Below are 20,892 nucleotides of genomic sequence, written 5' to 3' on the forward strand. Positions count from 1 at the left end.
TATACTTAGTTGACAACTAATCATCCTTTTTTTAATTCTCTCTTTTTATTTTCCCCTATCTGGTATGGTCCTTTGGAGGACCATATCTTGTACTTTCAAATAGGGGATTCAAGTCTCTTATTCCATTGCCGTTAGGCACATAACAGGTTTCTCCCTTTTTTTTTTTACTCTCTTTTATCTCCTGACTTTTTTCTCTGCCCTTCCACTACTTCTAGTTTTCCTCTGTTTTCTGTTCTTTTCTTTCTTGATCTTTTGTTCCCAATCTTTACTTCTAATCTTTTTTTTTTTAATAAAAAAAACTATGTTCCAGTGATTGAAACAATGGCCATATATTTTCAGGATGATAATGTACTTGATGTGTTGTAAACTTTTATACATTCTTGATGTATGTATTCAGTCTTGGATGTCTCTGACGTAGACAGAATTCTTTGGGTCTAAAATTGGGTGCTACTTTGTTATCTAATCAAAGCACGAAGTTGGTTTGGGATTATGTCTATGATGAAAGATGCGATATATTTTATGTGACATTTAGTTGTGTCGAGAAGGGTCTAGGGATGCCAACATCGATCCGCTTAACCTATTCTAACTGGATCACAATGCTGTAGGTGACGGTTCTTCTTAAGGAGTGCCGTGACATACAACTACGTTGTGGGTCTCTTGGGCAAGATTTTGCAGGTGGTGATGCAACTGTTGCTGCTGCTGATATGAGTCTGGAGCCTAATGCTGACAAAGTTATATCAGAAGTGAATATTAACTTGAAACTCTAGCTAGAATTTCACTTCTCCTTTTTTTAGAATATCTTTCTCTCTTTTCTTACCCTCCAATATAATGATCTTTATCTCACATATGTTCGTTTGTTTAATAGTTGACATTCAAGGATATAACTGGCTTAGTCGAGCAGAATGTCCAACTTAGGAGCCTTGTGCATGATCTTTCTGATCAGATCGAAAGTAAAGAGATGGAGTTCAAGGTAACTAGAATTTTATATCATTCTGTAGAAATATCGATTTGTTTAGTGGAAATACACAAGTAGGGAAAAGAGTGATAATATGGAAATTTATAGGGAACATCAGAAACAGACAAAAGAAATTAGAGTGAAGCAAGGAAACAGGTATAGAAAGAGAGTATTTAGGGAGAAATGAGAAAGAAGGAATTGATATAGAAAAATAACTATACTCAAATGTTTCAAAGTAAAAATATCCATCACCCAGAACCTAAGCAAAACCTTGAATATCTTTGTACTTACAAGCCATATTTAGAACCCAAAATTACATGAATACCAAAACCCTGAAAAGCCAAAGTGATTCTCCATCTTTGGTTCACAGACATAAAAAGCACTATTTGACAAGTAGGTGTGGTTGAATATATGGTACTGCAGGAAAAACTGGAGTTGGAGCTGAAAAAACAAACTGATGAAGCGGCATCGAAAGTTGCTGTAGTGTTACAAAGAGCTGAAGAGCAAGGGCGGATGATTGAATCACTGCATACCTCTGTGAGTCTTTTATGGCCTATTATTTTCTGATCCTTTTTTTCTTGAGTTTGCATCCAGTTTTTCCTTAGTTAATCCTTGTTTTCCCATCATTTCTGTAATGTATAGGTTGCAATGTACAAAAAGTTATATGAGGAGGAACATAAGCTTCATCTGTCTTATTCCCCTGCAGCAGAAGCCACTCCAGGTTTTGTTTCTGTCCATCTTGTAATATTTTCTTTTCTATAGCCGGGCAACCATTTGATCAGGAGCTCGCATTTTAGGGGTGTGTTTGGAAAGCCACTAAGTAATTGAATTTGGGTGTTGCTGTAATTAGACATAAGTGGCATGTTTCGGTAACCATTGTAGTTAGTTTTCATCTTTTCTTCACCATAAGTTATAAAAAAACCTTGGTAATGCATTCTCTTGTAGAAGGGGTGTGTGGCAATTTATACACTTGGGACTTTGAACTTGTTTGTGGTAACTTCTGTGGGTATAACTCATTGTGGTAGTTAACATGGCAATCTGCTGTAAAATTTTCATCTTTTTCCATTTTAGGGTTATATTATAGGACTATCTGTACAAGGTACATTTACATTTATTTAAATCTAGAATATAACCTCCAATAATGCCAGGTCATCAGTGGTTTTATTTATTTTTCTATTCCATAGATTAAACATGTAACTATCCTAAATTGATTGCTAGGCTTGTAGCAGTGGGGAAATAATAAAATTGAAGGAAGCACGTGCTTTTTTGTGGGCAAACTTGATTGCTTATATTATAACCTAATGTGTCAGATTGCTTGCATTTTTAGTAGCCTGACTTGTCTATTATTTAGCATTTGCGGTTTCTTAGTTTTTATCATATTTTGTATATTTATATACATATTAGAATTTCTTTTTCTCTTGGTTTCCTTCTTTTTGAAATTTCTGTTTGTATGATGATCTTAAGCTTTGCTTGGTATGGAGGATGGAATAGAGGGCAGTTAGAAAATTTGTTAATCAAACGGTCAAGATTCATAATGACTTTCTAACTTTGTAGCTTAACCATTAGGTTGACAAATTTTCTATCCTCACTCTTTTCCATCTTTCGTACCAAGCAAATCCCTAATGATATAATTTTCATTTTTTGTTTTATTTCTGTTTTGCGTTCTTTTTGATTTGCACTACTTTTCTTTAGGCAAATGCTTCCCTTTTTCATTTTTTTTTATAAATTAATATTTAGAATTAAATCAATTATTTCAGATACTGGAAGGAGGGATCTGTTGCTTCTTCTTGAAGGTTCCCAGGTATCAATCTTATACCATTGTATTTGTTTTTATATTTTTGTAATTTATATTACATGAACATGAAATACATAATACCATAATGTGAACATTAAAAAATATTTTAAGTTGTCCATGTTTAAAATGTTAATAAAATATATAGAATTATTAAATATTATATACACTTTTAAAGTTTTAAAACAATATGGTGTGCCTAAACTAGTTGGATTAGTCATTTATAAACATGGGTGGGTTTGGGAATAGTTTGAGGCCCATATTGCAAGTTGGGCCGGCTTGGGCAACCATATACTGTGCTGATGCGATACACAGGTCACGCCTGAATCTGACCTGGCCCTAATCTGGTCCGACCAGAGATCTAACCAGGAAATACAAACTAACAAAAGGAAATTTGGGCTTTCAGACAAATCAAAGCTGAGGATTAAGGGGACAGAAATTGTTTTGGGTGGGGGGAATCCTGGGTGATATTTTTGGGAGAGGAAATAGATGAGAAAAAGGATGGGTTGAGGATTCACAAAGAGAGAGGATGGGTGGTTGGGTGGGTGACTAGAAATTTCAGCCTATGAAGACAATGCTTATAAAGTGGATGGAATTTGGTAATTACATGAGTTTGGTGAAATGGGTTTTTGATTGGCTGGTCTTACCATTTATTAGGTAACAACTTTTGAGTGTAAGATCATTGGGTGAAATTAATTCATAATCCAATACAACTATAAAATTGCCTTGATACATGACAAAATACTGCTAAAAGTAAATTTTATGTACATTTTAAAATAGATCTGATTATTTTTATTTTTGAATAATAAAATTCTAAATACGAACATGGGGATTTTTAATTTTGTCTTTTCCGTTTTTTAATCTGCATATCCTTGTAATGTTGTATCCCAATTTGTAACAAATGTGTCATTACATTTGTTGTGTCATACTGGTGTCTCTGTCCATGCTTCCTTGGGGGGTGAATATGCCTTGTTCATTTAGTTTCTGTTATATTTGGGCTGACATTTTGTATCATAATTTATAAAACAGGAAGCTAGTAAGAAAGCACAAGAAAAAGCCACTGAACGTTTAAGGTGTCTTGAAGAGGATCTAGCTAAGGCCAGGTATGTTCTTGTTATATTTTTCAAGACTAATTTATGGTTTTTGTTCTGAAATTTAAAATAGAATCTTTTGTGGAGTTTATCTATAAACTAGATCCATATATCATACGGTCAAACTAGTGTTGGTAGGAGTTCCTATTTCGTTTAGGATTAGGATCCTAAGACTATTTGAATTAATATACTCTTCCTATTGAGATATAGTTTACTATATAGCAGAGAATTTCCAGCATTATTATTTTGTGATTGTCTGATGCAATCAACCTTAGACTTGATTTCTAGATAACCCTAGGTGTATCAAAATATTCCTGCCGTATCTTACTTTTATTTGTCTTTTCTATTTGTTGTATCTAAATTTTCCTGCTTCCTCACATATCCTGATTGGAATAGCCACAAATCCTGACATCCTGGCCATCATATGTCAATTGGTCTCTTTATTTCTTTGTTATTTGTTGCTCTCTTTAAGCAGGGGATCAGTATGTATGTTCTATAGCCATGTAGTCTTTGCATAATTGTTTCACTTGCGTTACGAAACTTGTGTGTACTAGTTCAAAGAAGTGAACAATTCATTTTCTTTTAATTTTAATAGTCTGTTGATATTCATTTCCTTATTGTTACAGACAGTTTTTGTTTGCTACTTTATTAGAGCAGTGAAATGCTTTACTGTACTAAATCAACAGCTTTTATGGCAACTAACCAGCAGCTGAAGCCTCCTTTAGAAGCTATTTAAAATACAAAGAACCTACATAAAATTTATTTAAAATCCTTGCAGTTTCTGAAGATTATTCGTCATACAATGACCAGTTTAAATGCACCAGTTTAAAGCTATTTATCTTGTTTAAGTGTATCAACTAAATACATTCTTTTGATTTAAGCTTAGTAGCTTCTAGTCTATGGCAACTTCCATACTTTTGCATTATTTTAGTGTTACAAAATTGCTGTGAATTCTTGCAGCAGAATTCAGTGTTGGATTATTTGGGTCATTGCATACCTTTGATGTGAATATAATCCTAAAAGTCACCTTTTCTATTTTCTTTTTGTTCTTACGTGTTGAAACATCTTATTGTTAACTTTTGTCTTGTCTTTGATTAACAGGGGCGAGATCATATCTTTACGGTCAGAGCGTGACAAGTTGGCTCTTGAATCTAATTTTGCTAGAGAGAAACTTGAGAGTGTCATGAAAGAAGCTGAGCATGAGGTGATTAGTTTTAGCATGCTCTTTATTTTCTCATTTTATGAAGCATGTTATCTACTGTTTGTGATTCTGTTTTATTACATCTTTAGTTTATGGTCATTTACATGTTAGTGTGATGTTCTGTTTCTTTATTGCATTTGGAACATCATAGAGGGATAAAATCAATGGTGTTCTGGCAAGAAATGTGGAGTTCTCGCAGTTGATTATTGACTACCAAAAGAAGCTACGTGAAAGTTCTGAATCTTTAAATGCTGCTGAGGAGTGTTCTCGGAAATTGACAATGGAGGTAACTATTTTGTTGGCAACCTTGTCATTATATGACTTGCTGATGTTGCTGTTTATATTTTGTGTTTGGCAAACTTTGTTGTTCTGACTGTTGTAAATGTTGCTATTTATACTTTCTGTTCTCAAATAGGTGTCTATATTGAAGCAAGAAAAAGAGATGTTAGCAAATGCTGAAAAGAGAGCATGTGATGAAGTTCGCAGCTTGTCAGAGAGAGTTTATCGTCTGCAGGTTTATAGTGTGATTGATTTGGGATTTGTTTCCTTGTTGCTTTTAAAATGGATTTCACTTCTTTAAAAATTGCTATAAAGCTAAAGCAAATGATGAAAAACAACATAATTGATTAAGAATGAACAAATGACAAGTGAAATACTAATTTTGACATAATTGTTCTATGCAGAAGTCAGATAAAAAATTTTCCCCTTGATTGTTTGCCTTTTCTATTGAAACACAGTTTTTTTTTTTGTTTCCAAAAGTGAAAGTCAAGAAACAGAAGAAACAACCCAAACTTTCTTTTCTTTCACATTTGGTTGGTACCAGTAAAAATTCTAATGTTATTATATGCAGGCTAGTTTGGATACCATACAGAGTGCAGAGGAAGTTCGTGAGGTAACAAGGTTTAATTATTTTGTTACGAGAATACATCTGTTCCCTCATCTGTACGTATTTGACATGTATGTTGGTTTGATCACCTTTCTAATTGTGTTTTAGGAAACAAGAGCTTTGGAGAGAAGAAAGCAAGAGGAGTATGTTAAAAAAATAGAGGTGATTTATTTTGCATTATTGAATATACCTTGTAGAAGTTAGGTCGCAGATGTATCACCTGATGATTGGTCATATATCTTTAGCTGATTATTGAAAAATTTTGTACTTTCTCAAGAAATGCTGACATGTTTGTTTTCATGACCAACTTCTTGGCCTGACCAAATTTTGCAGAAAGAATGGGCTGAAGCTAAGAAGCAGGTGCAAGAAGAGAGGGATAATGTTCGTACTCTCATATCTGACCGTGAGCAGACTCTGAAAAATGCTATGAAACAAGTTGAAGAAATGGGAAAAGAACTGGCTAATGCTTTGCATGCTCATGCTGCTGCTGAGGCGAGGGCTACCACTTCTGAGGTAATATCATTTGTCTAACTCTTAGCTCTGCTTGTTCTTATTCACTCTTGGAGTTATATGTGCTTTACAGTCATTCCCCCCCCCTCCCCTTTAGTTGAGTTTCTGGTCTGATTTTTCTATTACAATATTTTATCAGGCCAGACTCGCTGATCTGGAGAAAAATCTTAAATCTTCTGATGCTAAGGTAGTGTTGACTATACTCCTCTGTTTACGAAGCACTATTTCCACTTTAGATGCTAATCTCTATCTCATTGAAGTGCACTATATCTTTTATATTCTTTCTACTGTGTATTTAGAGGTTTCTCCATCAATAGTGTTGTTTTTGGCCTCCAAACACTTTGCTATTACTAATTCCTGAAATTGCTATTCCACCTGTTTAAAATGTTGGGTAGAATCTTTCTGTTCATATCATTATCGCCTGCTAAGCTGGATTTCAATTTTATGTTTGAGATCAAACTTGGGTCTTGAAGCGCTTTTGGTTTTTATTCTAAGATATATGCGGACTGCTATTAAAATCATCATTTTCTTTGCCAATATGTCTTTTAAATAATTGAAAGAAAAGTATTATTTGTTGCTCGTGAGGAATTAAATGGATGTAAACTCAATATCAACATTGGGTTTCTGCAGGGCTTTGAAAAATTGCAAAAAATGCTTTGCTTTTATGAGTGTAATTAGGAAATTAATTTAGGGAAAGTTGTTTATAGCTTGTCGGTGTAACCATTGAGTTGTCTACTTTGGCACTGCATCTGTATGTGGGTGGAACTCTTTTTGGAATCATTTTATGGATTAGGAAATATATAAGATCACCATTTCTTCCATCTCATGTGCAATATAATCTTGATCTCTCATCATATTGTTAATTTGATTTGTTAATATACAAGATTTGGATATTGGTCTAAATGGTTACTTTTGTTTTTGACTGCTTTTGCTCCATCCTCCTGCTGTCTACTTTTCCTTTCCCCGCTACATTTTTATAATTTTGTTTGTTTAGTATTTTACTTCAGGTCTGATTTGGATTTCTTGCTGACTATTTGTTGGTACTCTGATGCAGATTTTGGCACTAGATGGTGGTACACCATCCGCTTTTTCAACAAACGAGGTTAGCTTTTTTCATTTATTGGTTTGGTTGTCTTTAATGATGCTCTTGCTGAAGTGTATGTGTTATGTTCCATTTCCACTGCTTACTGCTTGTTACATTTTGGATGGATACTCTGGCATTTGAATTGTTAGAAGTAACAAGTTTTGGTTGTCCAGTAAAAAAAGAAATTGACAACAAATGGAAAGGATGTAGAGCTATTTTAGGACAGCCCTTCAAACTAACATCCAGTGTACCATTTAAAGGGCAGAATGGTTATATTAACACTTCCATGAAGGCGTCATTTTCCTCAAAATAAAAAAAAAAATAAAAAAAAAAAGAAAGGAAAAAGAGGAAATGATAGTCTGACTCTTGGTTGTCTGGGAAAAAGAACTGAGAACAAACGGAAAGGAAGTACAGCTATTGTAGGGCAACCCTTGAAACTAACATCCTGTGTACCATTTAAAGGACAGAACAGAATGGTTAATGTTATTACTTTCATGAAGGCTTTTTTACTCAAAAAAAAAAAAAAAGAACAAGAAAAGGAAAGGGAAGGAAAGGAAAGAATAGTTTGGGTCTCTTTGTGCATGCTACTTTGGATAGCTCCTAGGAGCCAACACGAATGCAGATCCTTTTTCTTGGTAAAGCGAGAGTCAAGTGGTGTTTACAGTTTCTTATCAAGATTGTCTTAAATCAAAACAATATGGAGGACTTTCCATTTGTGACAAATATGCCCGTGCCTACTCATGTCCAATATAACTTTTAAAATATTTATTAGAAGTAGCATAGTCATTTTGGGTTTAAAATCTGGCTCATTTAGTTTGAGCTTCCGTATTGTAGAGACGAAGTTCTTTATATGGAACTGCATACTTCCGGTTTTGCCATGTTTATCCTGTGTTGTAAGACCAAGTATGTTGAACAAAACTTGAGATGGAAAACACTGAAGGCGAGTCATATCTGATGCAGCCTGAAACTTGAAGAACTAATACCAAGCAACGGCAATTGAAAGTTGGGGTGAATTAATTCATGGAATTTAGACTTCATTGACAAAATCTGGAACGTTGCATCTTGTTTATTTGCTTGACTTAGTCAATTATTGTTTCACAGTTCTATAGAATATATTTTTTGGTTGCTGAGAAACATCTGAAATTACCTCTCTAAATTCACTATATTCATGGAATCTAGACTTCATTGATAAATCTGGAACAGCGCATCATGTTTATTTGCTAGATTACATCAGTTACTGTTTCATGGTAAATATTTTTTATTGGTTGCTAAGAAGAAACAACTTAAATTGCCTCTCTGGGTTCTCTGTTGAAATTCCTTTTTTTTTCATATGAAAGTCTTTTCTGATTTGTATTTCTGGATGTTTTCCTGAATTTTCTACTGATTAATTGAATATTGTGTTGATTTTGGTTCTATAATTTGTTTCCCTGGTTTGGCTAAACGTCTGCAGGAGACAGAACTGCCAATGACAAAGGAAGAGAGAGAGAAACTAAAGGAGGAAGCAAAAGTTAACAGGGATCACATGCTACAGGTTTTCTAAATTTGAGTAAATTAGATTTTAATTTGTGGTAGAAATTATGTCATAATATGCCATGTTGCTTTGCAGTATAAGAACATAGCACAGGCAAATGAAGATGCATTGAAGCAAATGGAACTGGCACATGAAAATTTCAAGATTGAGGTATTTGCTGTATTTTAACTTTTGGCTGGTGAACTTTTTGTAATTGGTTGTCTGATCTGCTCTATATGCTAAATCTTTCTTTTCAATTAATTTGTCAGGCGGAAAAGTTGAAGAAATCTTTAGAAGCGGAGCTTGTTTCACTTAGAGAGAGGGTTTCTGAACTTGAGAATGAATCTTCTTTGAAATCAGAGGAAGTAGCCTCTGCAACTGCAGGAAAGGAAGAGGCTCTCTCGTCTGTATTAGCAGAAATTTCAAGTTTAAAAGAGGAAACTGCAGTCAAAAGGTCGAATTTTTCTGCTCTATGTTACATGGGGACTTATTTTAATCATCTATGATTGATTTCTGACATTCTGTGCTTTGCATATAGTTCTCAAATTATGGCATTGGAGATTCAAATTTCTTCTATGAAAGAAAACCTAGAGAATGAACATGAAAAGTGGCGTGCAGCTCAAGCCAATTATGAAAGACAGGTTTGCTCACTGCACACAAAGTTGGCTAGATAATCAATATCTACTTTGTTAATCAATGAATATGTAAGTATTGAGCCATGCCCAGTTTTCCTTTGCTCTAGCTTTGCCACATCTAATTATTAATGAGCCAAGTAATAAGTGGCCTCATATTGAAGTCTAATAGTTGTTCTCTTGGTTGAGTTGGCTAAGTTAGAGGTGGTAGCATAGATGGGCCAGGCCGTCTTAGTACCAAAGCTTGTTATTGGTCAATTTTGTCACTCCAATAATAGGAATGTGATTGGCAAGGCCCAGATGTTTATAGACCTTAAGCCCAATATTGCTGATGGCACACTATATTGTGGGATGTGCCAAGCCTGGCCTTGTACTTAGGGCTGAATATTCTTTTTTTAAAAAAAATATTATTTTCTCTAATGCATCTACTTTTTAGTTTCATAATTATTAAAAAAGAGTTAAATTTTTTAAAGAAAAAAAAAATAGTCGCATGTTACGTGTCTCAGCCTAAAATTCCCACATTCATAGGAAGAGGAAATTCTGAATTTTGAGAAGTGAAGTTTACTGACATAGAAGATATGAAAAAAGGAATTATGAGTATATCATATGAAAAGAGGGAAAGGAAAAACAGATGGAGCTATTTCCCATTAGTCAACCAAAAAAATATTGAAGATGTGATGGGTGTTGATCTAATAAAAAGATGTAAGGGTTGGGTTGTGCTGGACTGTGCCACGTGCTAGCCTGTGCTCATCATGGGCTCTGCTGTTCCAGCTATGAGCCAAACGTTTTTGACTCAGCCTGGCACTATATTAAGTACCATCCTGAGCATGATCTGCTACTATATAGCAATACGATCTGTGTTGTGTCGGCTGTACTGCCATTTTTCCAGTTCTAGGCTAACTTAATTGAGCTCCAAGCTGAACACCAGCTATTATCGAGCTTCACTCCAAGCCATAAAGATTGGCTTAGGCTCCACTTGGCTAAATTGATAACTTCAAGATAAAAAATCCACTAAGACCTATAAAAATGGCCATCTTGAAGTTCAATGGCATTGTCCTAATCTTGCTGATATCTATAACTGATAGCATTAGGAGATAGCCCAAAAAGCATTTATGAGAACTATTTCTCCTCGTCTTGTAATAATTTTGGTTTTTAGTACAAAACTAAAACAGCAAATTTTTCTTCCCCAACTCTTTAACATGTTTATGTTTTCCACTTTTAGGCACATTAAAGCTATCAACAGTAATAATATTTTAAACATCATCAAAGTTTTGACATATCTTTAAGTGTATTTCTAAATGATGTAATATTAACTAGCGAGCAAGTCTTGTTAAAAGATATTTATGGTAGTCAACATAAAGAGAGTGAGAACAAACTATAATTTAGTTCATTAGACTTGTTCACAAATATTAAATGATCTTGCTCATGAAAAAGAAAGAGCTGAATGCACCTATGTTATACAGCTTGTTTATTAAATGAAACTTGAAATCTTGTTTGAAGTCATTTGTTTGACCTACTAAACCACTGTAAACAGAACTTGAGCTGAGCTTGCTCTTGAATAGTTCACCAAATGCTTAATTCATTTACAGCTATAATTGTTTTGGTGGTGCTAGGGCATTGTTCTTAATTAAATATGAAGTATCGTTTCGTTTAATATTGATCTGATATGGTTTATGTAGCATGGTCAAGGTGCTTTTATGTTCATCTTAAGAAGCAGGGTACCATTTATTTTTGGAAATATGAATCAGAGTATCTATTATACTTGACACTCGACAGTTTCTCACCTGTAAGTTTATTGTTCAAACATCAGGCTGTGGAGTGGAGTAGTGGAGTCAACTTTTAAGCTCTATGTTTTTGAGTGTGTTAAATACAAATAAATGTTCTTTTATGTGCATTTATTTGCACCTTGCTTTTGTTGCATGAGTACATTTTTGGCAATTTACCTCTGGATTAATACAGGGGTTTCTAGTCTGTTGATGGTGCTTTTCAACTTTGACCACAGTGGAAATATGTGAATATGTTCTTATGTATTTGCATATTCATGATACCCTATTAAACTCGTATTGCCTTGGGTTGTCATCTTCCATTTATTACCATCCCTGAATTTGAAATTTCTTGGTTATGATCTCAAGACACCCAATTAAATAATGTGAAATGCTTGTGTGTTGGTTATTCATTTGAAGGGAATCAAATCATATGCTTGTAAAGAAAGATCTTTGTTTCGAGTTTGTCTATACGGGGTTTTTTTGAGTTTTTACAGCTTTTATGCATTCTATTTAATGAAAACTGTTCGGGGCTGCGTAATAGTCTTGATTGCTTTAGTGACATCCTCTTTGAACAGGTTATTCTACAATCAGAGACAATTCAGGAGTTGACTAAAACTTCACAAGAGTTGGCTTTACTGCAAGAGGAAGCATCTGAGTTGCGTAAACTGGCTGATGCACACAAAAGTGAAAATGTATGTTATTTTTACACTTTCTATTTTATTTTTGTTTGTTTGTTTTGTATGTTGAATTTTTTGCCTGCTTTTTTGGGCTGGGAATGAGTGCCCCATTGTTGAGCTTGGTTGTGTTGAGGCTAATGTTATCTTACTAGTATGGAGTTTGAACTTGTTTGGGCTTTAGTGATTTTAATGTTTAGTTCAAGCTCATCTCAAACAGGAAAACCACGGATCAGATGCAAAATATATCAAGAAATGTCCATCTCTTCCTTTACATCCTAAACCCGTCTTCACCAAGAATGCCACTTTTAAATTGAGACCAACATTGATTTAATCCAATTGATTGCAGAGACTCAAATAATCTCGAGCAATTTTGAAGTTAGTGAAATGTCTTTAAGATGTGAAATTACATAGGATCACAGGTAGGAAGAATAATTTTGAGGAACTATGTGGGGTTCAAACTGAGTAGAATGAAGAGAAAGAGAAGTCTAGTTGGGAGAGAAATAAAGGGCTCTTATTACTGATTGTTGTAAAAAAGTGGTGAGATGAGATGGTTCTGTAAGTCATGAACAATGGAAAAGAGTATCCTTAAAATAAAAGGAAAATAATATTAAACAATGGGTGCAAGCTTCTCTAATCAAGACTTGGTACAAGTGATGTCCAATCTGGAGCTTATGTCAGCAGGGCCTGTCAGTGTAAAAACACCTTTTTTTGTATTTTATTTTTCAGGAGCTTTAACATTTTGTTTATATTTATTTGTTGATAATTCTAGATTATCATAGTTGCTCCTACTCATATAAATAAATTCAATTAATTGTTTTGGATATTCAGAGATTCAAGGGAGACTCAGGAAATCCAGGAATACTATCCCAAAACCCACAATACTAATAAAACTTAAAATGTTAGGTGTTTATTATTTACTAACCATATTTAGGCAAGCCTACTATATTCGAAACCTATTTTCGGCATAGTTTATGTTTGGTAATTATAGTGGCCTGATTTGAGTGATGAGATGGCATGTTATTGTGATGGAAAGCACTTGTGGTTCAATGTTCTGAGGCAGCTCAGTGGTCGGATATGAGCTGATAGGGGGTGGTGAAGTGCTGTAATAGTAGGGCAAGAAAGAAACAGTTAAGATGTGAAACTGTTGAGCTGCAAGAACCCCAGAGTTTAGGGGAATTTAATTCGAGCTTGTGTCGCAATGTGGCTAATGAAACCCAATTACCTGCAATGGCTGATACCAAAAACATTTACCGGAGCTTTAATGGGTTATTATATAAGTAGGGGCAACTATGATAATCTGGAACAGGAGCTTTAACATTTACCGGCTGGTTCATTAGTAACCCATTAAATAAAGCCGAAACATTACATAAATCCAGAAATACTATCCAAAACCCATTAGCAAATAAACAATTCCCTTTCTTTTCTATCGAACCTTCTCTTTTCCCATGCTTCCTTTCTTTCAGTTTCTGTCGCGCTCTATCTTTCTCCATTGAACCCTAAGCCTCTCATTCTCTTTTGTTCTTAGTTCTGGCTTTCTTATTAGCTTTTCTTCTCTTTCAGTTGCCCCTTTCTCCCATTATTTTTACCAGTCAACTTCGAGCTAAGAGTTGCATTAGTTACCCATTTTTTCCAACCTCTTCAGTTTAAAAAATATGGATGAGACCACTGTTTTCTCTGTTAATGGTTTCGGCCAATTTTTCTCCATGTTTTCCTAGATTAATCACTTTCTGGTTCCAGTTTATTATCGGCTCTTGCTGGTTCACTCATTTTCTGGTTTTAACATTATAGTTGATTTGGTACATCCACTATTCCTGGTTGAACTGGCCCGGTCCGGTCCTGTTTTTACAACACTAGGTGACATCCAAAAATTATTTATTTATTAAATAATTGTAAAAAGCTTCAAATTCATACAAAATAAAAGGTCAGGTCTTTGCATTCTTACTTTTTGGGAGTTTTTATGAAACCTAAGTTTAAGTAAGTGGTTAAAGAGCAACAATGATTTGAGCGTAATAATTGCATAAAAATTAAAAATTATGCTTCCTTGTTAGTCAGGGAAATCAAATTTAAATTTATAAATTCTTCATGGTTGTGTATATTTTTCATCTACAACATTTTTTCCTTTTTAAAATTTTGTTTCAAGAGCAAAAGGAAAATGGTTGATAAACAAGTAGAACTTATATAATAGATCCCTGCTTAACATTGAAGTTGTTTGCATGCTGTTAAATATGATGCATATTTTTATGATTGTCTATAGCCTTTTAAATTGGGGGATTTGAAATTACTCTGCTTCAGTAGACATTTTCATGTTATGTCACTGTTCACTGCAATTCGTCAAGTGGTTTATTCTATGAGTTACTCTTTCTGTTTTATTTATTTAGTTATTTTTATGTTGGAATTTGTATATTGCTAAATGCATTGATATGACCTGGTTAGCTGAATATGTTCTTTCCAGGCTGAACTTAAGGCTAGGTGGGAGATGGAGAAATCAGTTCTCGAGGAATCAAGGAAAGAAGCTGAGAAAAAATATGATGAACTTAATGAACAGGTCAGTGTTGGTGTGAGTTCCGCTTGTTTATTTCTTTTTGTTCTTGCACCTTAGTCCTCTCCTTTCCTCTCCTCTCCTCTCTGCATTCATTCTCACTGGTGCAGTAATATCAGTTCTCCTCTTGTAGATGGAGTTTCAGGTTGTATAATTCAAACTCATGAAACATGTACTTTTCCTCATTATTCCCAACTTTATATGCAAGAGTATGATGTGTTCAAGGAACATTAACATTGAGCAACTAGCTTATTTGATGAGAATAGGAAAGAAGGCAATTTTACTTTCAAACCAACATTTTTCCCTTTCAGAAACTTGATAGCTTCAATGCTAATTTAAATAATAGGGTAGATACAGTCACAACAATTGCATATTAGGCTACTCAGGTGTTAATTCGGACTATAATCAGCATTTCCAATGCTGTGGTGTCCTGGCTAGCATTATCTGTTGGATAATTGAATTGATGGGTTGCAGTGTTTGGCACTTAGAATTTATTTCCCTTACGTATAGGCCATTCTAGTGAAGATTTGAACCATTGGATGTACATTTTGATTTACAACTTGTTTCTTAGACAAGACACCTGTGAGCGAACTTTGAAAGGGTTGAAGCATGTCTTCCTTCTACTATTATTTGCTCAGATTGAAATAATGTATTTGATGCTATCCTTTTTTTGTTTGTTTTTCTACTCTAGAATATATGTTGTAGTTTTATTTTAATGCAAGAGTAGAAAAATGCAGTTTTCTATGATTATTAATATGATCTTTTGTCACATGTTCTTCAGAACAAGATATTGCACAGCCGGATTGAAGCTATGCATATTCAGTATGCTGAGAAAGATCGTGGTTCTGCACTTGCTGAAAGTTCTGTTCCAGATTCACATGGTGATTCTGGTTTGCAGAATGTCATTAATTACCTCCGACGGACAAAACAAATAGTATGTTCCATTTGTTTTTTTTTTTTTTGGGTAGATTATTTCTCCTTTTGTCTTTCTAATGCTGCCTGTACTTTCTGATGTTTTGTGATTTTCTATAGGCGGAAACAGAGATATCTTTATTGAAGCAGGAGAAGCTACGGTTGCAATCACAAGTTAGTAATTCCTTTACGTAATATTAACTGAATTGCATATTTGATGTTCTGAGTCATATTTGTCGTAGTCAAGTTTGGTTTCCTATCTACCTATTGTGGTTTTATCCTTATTAAAAAAATGATGAACTTTTCAGGTTATTTTCCGAACTTTTTATAAGATACCCCTCACTCTGATGATATAATGAATTTATTTTATTTTTCTTACTTGAAAACTCTATTTGAATTGCCTATGATCACAACTACATTGTAGATGGATTCTATATATATTAAGGAGGCTAAAGGTACTTTAATGGAAGTGGTTGGTACAAATCTTTTGTTTGCTCAAAAGAGCTTTGTGAAATCAAAGAATATGTAGAAAATATGGTTTTGAGATTAATATGTCATCAAATGTGGTGTGTCCTCTTTTCCTTGTTTAATTTTGTGGTAAAAGTTTGTATATATTATAGTGTTGGCTTCAAAATGGAACAGCAGTTCTCCTGTTTCATGGAATTGTTTAATGTCATAAGTTTCCTTGCATTTGTTTTGTAGCTTGAGAATGCTCTTAAGGCAGAAGAAAGTGCCAAAGCCACACTTAATGCTGAGCGTGCCAATTCAAGAGCAGTGTTGATGACAGAGGATGAGATCAAGTCTTTACAGCACCAGGTTAGTCTTTACTTCCTGCCAAAATTATGTTAGTTCATTTGGCTTTTTTTTCCCCCCCTATGTTTTTGTCCCCTTATATAGTTTTCTTTTCTTCCAAAATATGTTGACACCTTGTCAATTTCAGTACCCTTTCAGAGACCTGGCATTTATTAGTTTATCCCTATTTCTTTTAATGTTGCCCTTGTTAATATTTTTGTTCCAAAAACCTGATAGTTAGATCATGTAATTCTTTTTTTTTGTTTTGTTTTTGTTTTTTGTTTTTTTTTGCAGATCAGGGAAATGAATTTACTCCGTGAAAGCAACATGCAGCTTAGAGAGGAGAACAAGCACAATTTTGAGGAATGCCAGGTAGAATCCTGGCACTCTTGGCCTAAGATCATTTTGGGAAAAAAATATCAATATAGTTACTTTTCATAATAAGCTGTATTTATTTAAATTTATTTATTAAATTTGTCTTTTTACAAACTTACCTGTTTTGCTTATAGAAATTACGTGAGGTGGTTCATAAACATAAGATTGAATCTGAAGCTCTAGAGAGCCAGCTGATGGAGAGGCAATTTGAGGTTGAAGCTTCTAAAAAGGAAATTGAAAAGCATCTGAGAGAGAGAGAGATCTTGGAAAAGAGGGTCTCTGAGGTATGAACACAGGTTAAAGAGTACTACTGTTTTTTTCTTTATTGTGACATTTTAACATATATTTCTTCTGTTGTAGTTACTTGAGAGATGTAGAAACATTGATGTGGAAGACTATAATCGTCTGAAAAATGATGTTCTACAGAAGGAGGTAGGATGTCCTTTTATGAACATGTCACCTTGTTATAAGTATTTGAAATGCAATTTGTGAATGGGAACTTCTAGAATCACGTTGATGCTGCCACCTGCAATAGATATAGTTGTGGGGGAATGCAAGACAGAATCAGACTTAATGCGGCGAAAATTAGGACTTCGGGAAGATGTTTTCTTTTGCTTACCTATGGTGCTGGTTTGTTAAGAGATAGCCTAAAATCTCGAGCTAAAGCATCCTAACGCCAGAATAATTTTCTGCGTAACTACTATTGAATTCAAACCTTAAAGACTGCTTGGTGGTTTTAGGGTTTAACGAATGAAAGGAAAAAATGTAGGCATAACCTCCTAATGCTACTGGAATTTGAAAGTGGAGGGATGTCATCCTAACTAACAGACATGGAAAGTAGGAGATGATAACAGAAGATGAATTCATTAATACTTTTGACTTATTAAATTTAAATTTCTGGTGTTAAATGTTGGTAAACTAAAGGGGTACTAACACATTCTTTTAATTCCTAGTTAAACATTCGAGTTATTCCTTTTTTCATCTTTGGTTTATTTCTATTAATAATTATTCTTTTTTTATCCCTTGAGTCTTTTGTGTGGTTAAGATTTTGCTATATGCTATTTGTTTTTAGATAGATTGCCCATTTTCTTAAGGGCAAATTGAACAACATGATTGGACCTGCTTGTTAAAAAATGTTACAACATTTTTTTCTGGAAACTGAACTTTTGTGAGTTCAATATTTTACCATTTAAACATCTTTGGAGGCCTTCATGTGTCAGCGATGAAGTCCTACAAATACTAATACTTTATTGTTACATTTTATTGTAAGCCTTGGTTTTACATTTTTAACCAAGAACAGACTGTTTTCATTTAATTTGTGTTTAGACTCTAGAAATTTAGTGTGTTTTTCAAGGCGTGCATCTTGCACCATGTGCCAGACAACAAAAGCACGTCAATCCCTTTCAGGCAAGGCACATTGATTAAACAAATTCCTGGTTTGCCTAGGCATGGGTTTTGTAAAGCGGTAGTGCAAAAAAAGTTAGCATGATTGAAGTTCTTTATAAATTTCTTTATTAATTGTAACTTTAATAGCAAACAAAGGGAACCATATTAAATTTTTTATAGCTTAATATTTGACTATTCAACTGTAACAGCTAGAACATAAGGAGACAGTGCATGTTTACCAACAATTGAGAAACATAATTTTGCATGTTTTGTAGGAAATATAATTGGACAACCCTAGGGTTTATTATCAGAATTATATATCTTAAGCTTATTTTGTATATATAGACAACTACATACAAAATACACATACATATTGCACCTTCACTTAGGGAAGCACTCTTTTGGTGTCTTCCACAACAGGCGATAGTACTCAGAAAGTTTCTTGTGCCTTTGATGGCACTGGAAATTTATGTGGAAATGACATGCTTTAAGAATTTACTTCTATGCTGAAAAGGGAGAAACCAAATCGGAACTGGCATGCCGATTTTAAGGTTTCTTTAGTAGGCTGATCAGCTAATCTATCATTTTGTTATAGTCTTATTGACAGCGGTTATAATTTTATATTAGCTTGTATTACTTTTTTATTTGATTTCTGATGTGAATATATCAATCCAGGAAAACTTGAAAGAGAAGGACGCTCAGATTGAAGAGATCACAAACCTTCTGTCTAAGAAGCAGGATATTATATCAAAATTGGAACAAGATCTTGCAAACAGCAAGTTGGAACTCAATGAGAAGGATAAGAAGTTAAACGATATTTTGCAGCAAGAGGTAAAACTCTCCAATTCTCTGTAATTTAAGCTATAAACTTTTAGGCTTCACTTTAGGTGTAAAAAAGTATTTCACTGTATTATTTTTTGTGTAGGCAAATTTAAAGTCAGACATTGAGAAGCAGAAGAAGCTTGTTGTTCAATTTAAGGTGGTTATGAAATGGAAACTGTTACTTAGATGCATTTTCTTGCTCATTTTGACTACAGTGCTTTAAGAAATGGAGTTGTGAATTTCGCATTTTGTGTTCTGGTTCTTATTTTTTACCTAACTTTAAAAAAAAAAAAAATTCTGCCAGAGGAGAGCTGAGAGTTTCGCAAAGGAAAAGGAGCAATTGAGCAGAGAAAATCAAGGTCATTTGAAACTGGTGGAGGAATTGAAACAAGGTAGAATTTTTCTTAGAATTATCTTTTATTATCTAAGCATCTTGTTGTAAACATTTGAATTCTCAAAGCAGGTAGAAGGTCCGGTAGTGATATTACTGGTGACCAGGTCATGAAGGAAAAAGAGGAGAAAGACACTAGAATACAGGTGCTTAAGCTGATTTTCTTCTTTTCCCGTTTTCTTCTTTTCTTTATTTGTCCACAATTTTTTCTTCCACACTATTTGCACAGATTCTGGAGAAAACTGTTGAGAGACAAAGAGAAGAGTTGAAGAAAGAGAAGGATGAACATCAGAATGAGAAAGCAAAACGTATCAAGTGTGAACGGACTATTATGGAAGCAGTCAGGAAAACTGAAAAGGTTTGTCTATTTGTTCTTCGAGCATATTTTGCCTCATGAACTGGAAGGGTTGTCAATGGTTAATATACATGTTAGCTACTGAAGTCAACTTGGACAGCGTCATGCTAAGCTTGAGCTTGAATTATTGAGCGGATTGAGTTCAATCATATTAATCCCTGGCCCTAGTTTTATTATTTTTTAATATATGTTTTTGTCATATTATGTTGGACAATTATCATGTAAACTGCCAATAGAGTTTTTTAACTCCACAATTGGAGTTGAAGAAAACTGACACATTCCTTGGATTTTATTTAGTAAATAAATAATATGGTACATGCTGTAAATATGGTCTGCCTCTGGAGTTAAAAATGCTTAACTGTCGGTGTACCTAATAATAATATTTTATTATATTTTGTATGTATTTTTAATTTATTACAAAGATATTTGTATATGAAACGTGTCGACCTCAGTACAAAGAATCAAGTTTGAGCTTAATCAAATTACTTTATCTTGTTTACGAGCCTAATTGAATGAGATCAGAAAATGTGGCTTCTTTCTTGCTAGAAAATCTCTTTAAAGTTCAAGCTGAGATATGTACCGTTTCTGCTCAATTATACCCCCAAGCAGAACAAAGTATTGTGCTGTGAATTTCACCCTTAACTTCGGTCTTGTTTATGTTTGTTTCTCTCTTAATATTTTACAGGGAAAGACAACCGTTTTAGGTGAGCTTGAGAAGTATCAACTCTCGGTGAAGCGAATCTCAGAAGAACTAGAAAAGCTCAAACATGCTGAGGGAAATCTTCCTCAGGTAAAAGAAGTTGTGAGGTTTATCAATTTATTAGTTTTCTTAATGTGTTTTGGTGAGCAAAGGGTCTGGTTCCTTCTATCAGTCATACTCCGTGTATAGCGAAGGATCAAATAAATTGCTTTCAAAATCACACTAACTTCTTTTATTTCGTAACACTTGAAAAAAATAAAAGGGAACACAAAGTGAAAAACCTTTTGTCAGAACGATAACTTCTTCCCCCTTTTCTCCCTTTTTTATTAATGCCAAATTAGAGATTTATTTATTGTTTATTATTATATGCTCCTGACTGTCAGTTTGTTAATCGCTTTTAAAAGAAGATAGAGGTTCTTGACTGGAAACACTAATTGATTCTTGAGAGGGACTTGGGGCTTCAGTCTTGCTTTGAATGAAAAGGCACAAGCAGCCTTTCCTATGATTTTAGCAGTT

The 20,892-nt window shown here is 34.1% G+C and overlaps 1 protein-coding gene across 2 annotated transcripts in view; it reads left to right on the forward strand.

The window, feature by feature from the left end:
- The window catches only part of LOC108482575 (nuclear-pore anchor), a 30,704-nt gene that overhangs the window by 7,752 nt on the left and 2,060 nt on the right, over window positions 1-20,892 (forward strand). For both annotated transcript variants that reach the window (XM_017785705.2, XM_053029841.1), the window contains exons 15-46: window positions 606-743; window positions 866-970; window positions 1,379-1,492; window positions 1,598-1,676; window positions 2,713-2,756; window positions 3,777-3,850; window positions 4,940-5,042; window positions 5,191-5,325; window positions 5,455-5,553; window positions 5,890-5,931; window positions 6,034-6,087; window positions 6,259-6,438; window positions 6,575-6,622; window positions 7,490-7,537; window positions 8,970-9,050; window positions 9,126-9,200; window positions 9,299-9,483; window positions 9,568-9,670; window positions 12,003-12,119; window positions 14,557-14,649; window positions 15,425-15,577; window positions 15,676-15,729; window positions 16,258-16,371; window positions 16,642-16,719; window positions 16,857-17,006; window positions 17,083-17,154; window positions 18,784-18,939; window positions 19,034-19,087; window positions 19,235-19,322; window positions 19,394-19,467; window positions 19,551-19,679; window positions 20,362-20,466. In XM_017785705.2, coding sequence (XP_017641194.1) covers window positions 606-743; window positions 866-970; window positions 1,379-1,492; window positions 1,598-1,676; window positions 2,713-2,756; window positions 3,777-3,850; window positions 4,940-5,042; window positions 5,191-5,325; window positions 5,455-5,553; window positions 5,890-5,931; window positions 6,034-6,087; window positions 6,259-6,438; window positions 6,575-6,622; window positions 7,490-7,537; window positions 8,970-9,050; window positions 9,126-9,200; window positions 9,299-9,483; window positions 9,568-9,670; window positions 12,003-12,119; window positions 14,557-14,649; window positions 15,425-15,577; window positions 15,676-15,729; window positions 16,258-16,371; window positions 16,642-16,719; window positions 16,857-17,006; window positions 17,083-17,154; window positions 18,784-18,939; window positions 19,034-19,087; window positions 19,235-19,322; window positions 19,394-19,467; window positions 19,551-19,679; window positions 20,362-20,466 — 3,144 coding nt within the window. The remainder of the gene's footprint in view (window positions 1-605; window positions 744-865; window positions 971-1,378; window positions 1,493-1,597; window positions 1,677-2,712; window positions 2,757-3,776; window positions 3,851-4,939; window positions 5,043-5,190; window positions 5,326-5,454; window positions 5,554-5,889; window positions 5,932-6,033; window positions 6,088-6,258; window positions 6,439-6,574; window positions 6,623-7,489; window positions 7,538-8,969; window positions 9,051-9,125; window positions 9,201-9,298; window positions 9,484-9,567; window positions 9,671-12,002; window positions 12,120-14,556; window positions 14,650-15,424; window positions 15,578-15,675; window positions 15,730-16,257; window positions 16,372-16,641; window positions 16,720-16,856; window positions 17,007-17,082; window positions 17,155-18,783; window positions 18,940-19,033; window positions 19,088-19,234; window positions 19,323-19,393; window positions 19,468-19,550; window positions 19,680-20,361; window positions 20,467-20,892) is intronic.

Source organism: Gossypium arboreum, chromosome 1, assembly GCF_025698485.1.
Source record: "Gossypium arboreum isolate Shixiya-1 chromosome 1, ASM2569848v2, whole genome shotgun sequence".
In the NCBI taxonomy this organism is placed as follows: domain Eukaryota; kingdom Viridiplantae; phylum Streptophyta; class Magnoliopsida; order Malvales; family Malvaceae; genus Gossypium; species Gossypium arboreum.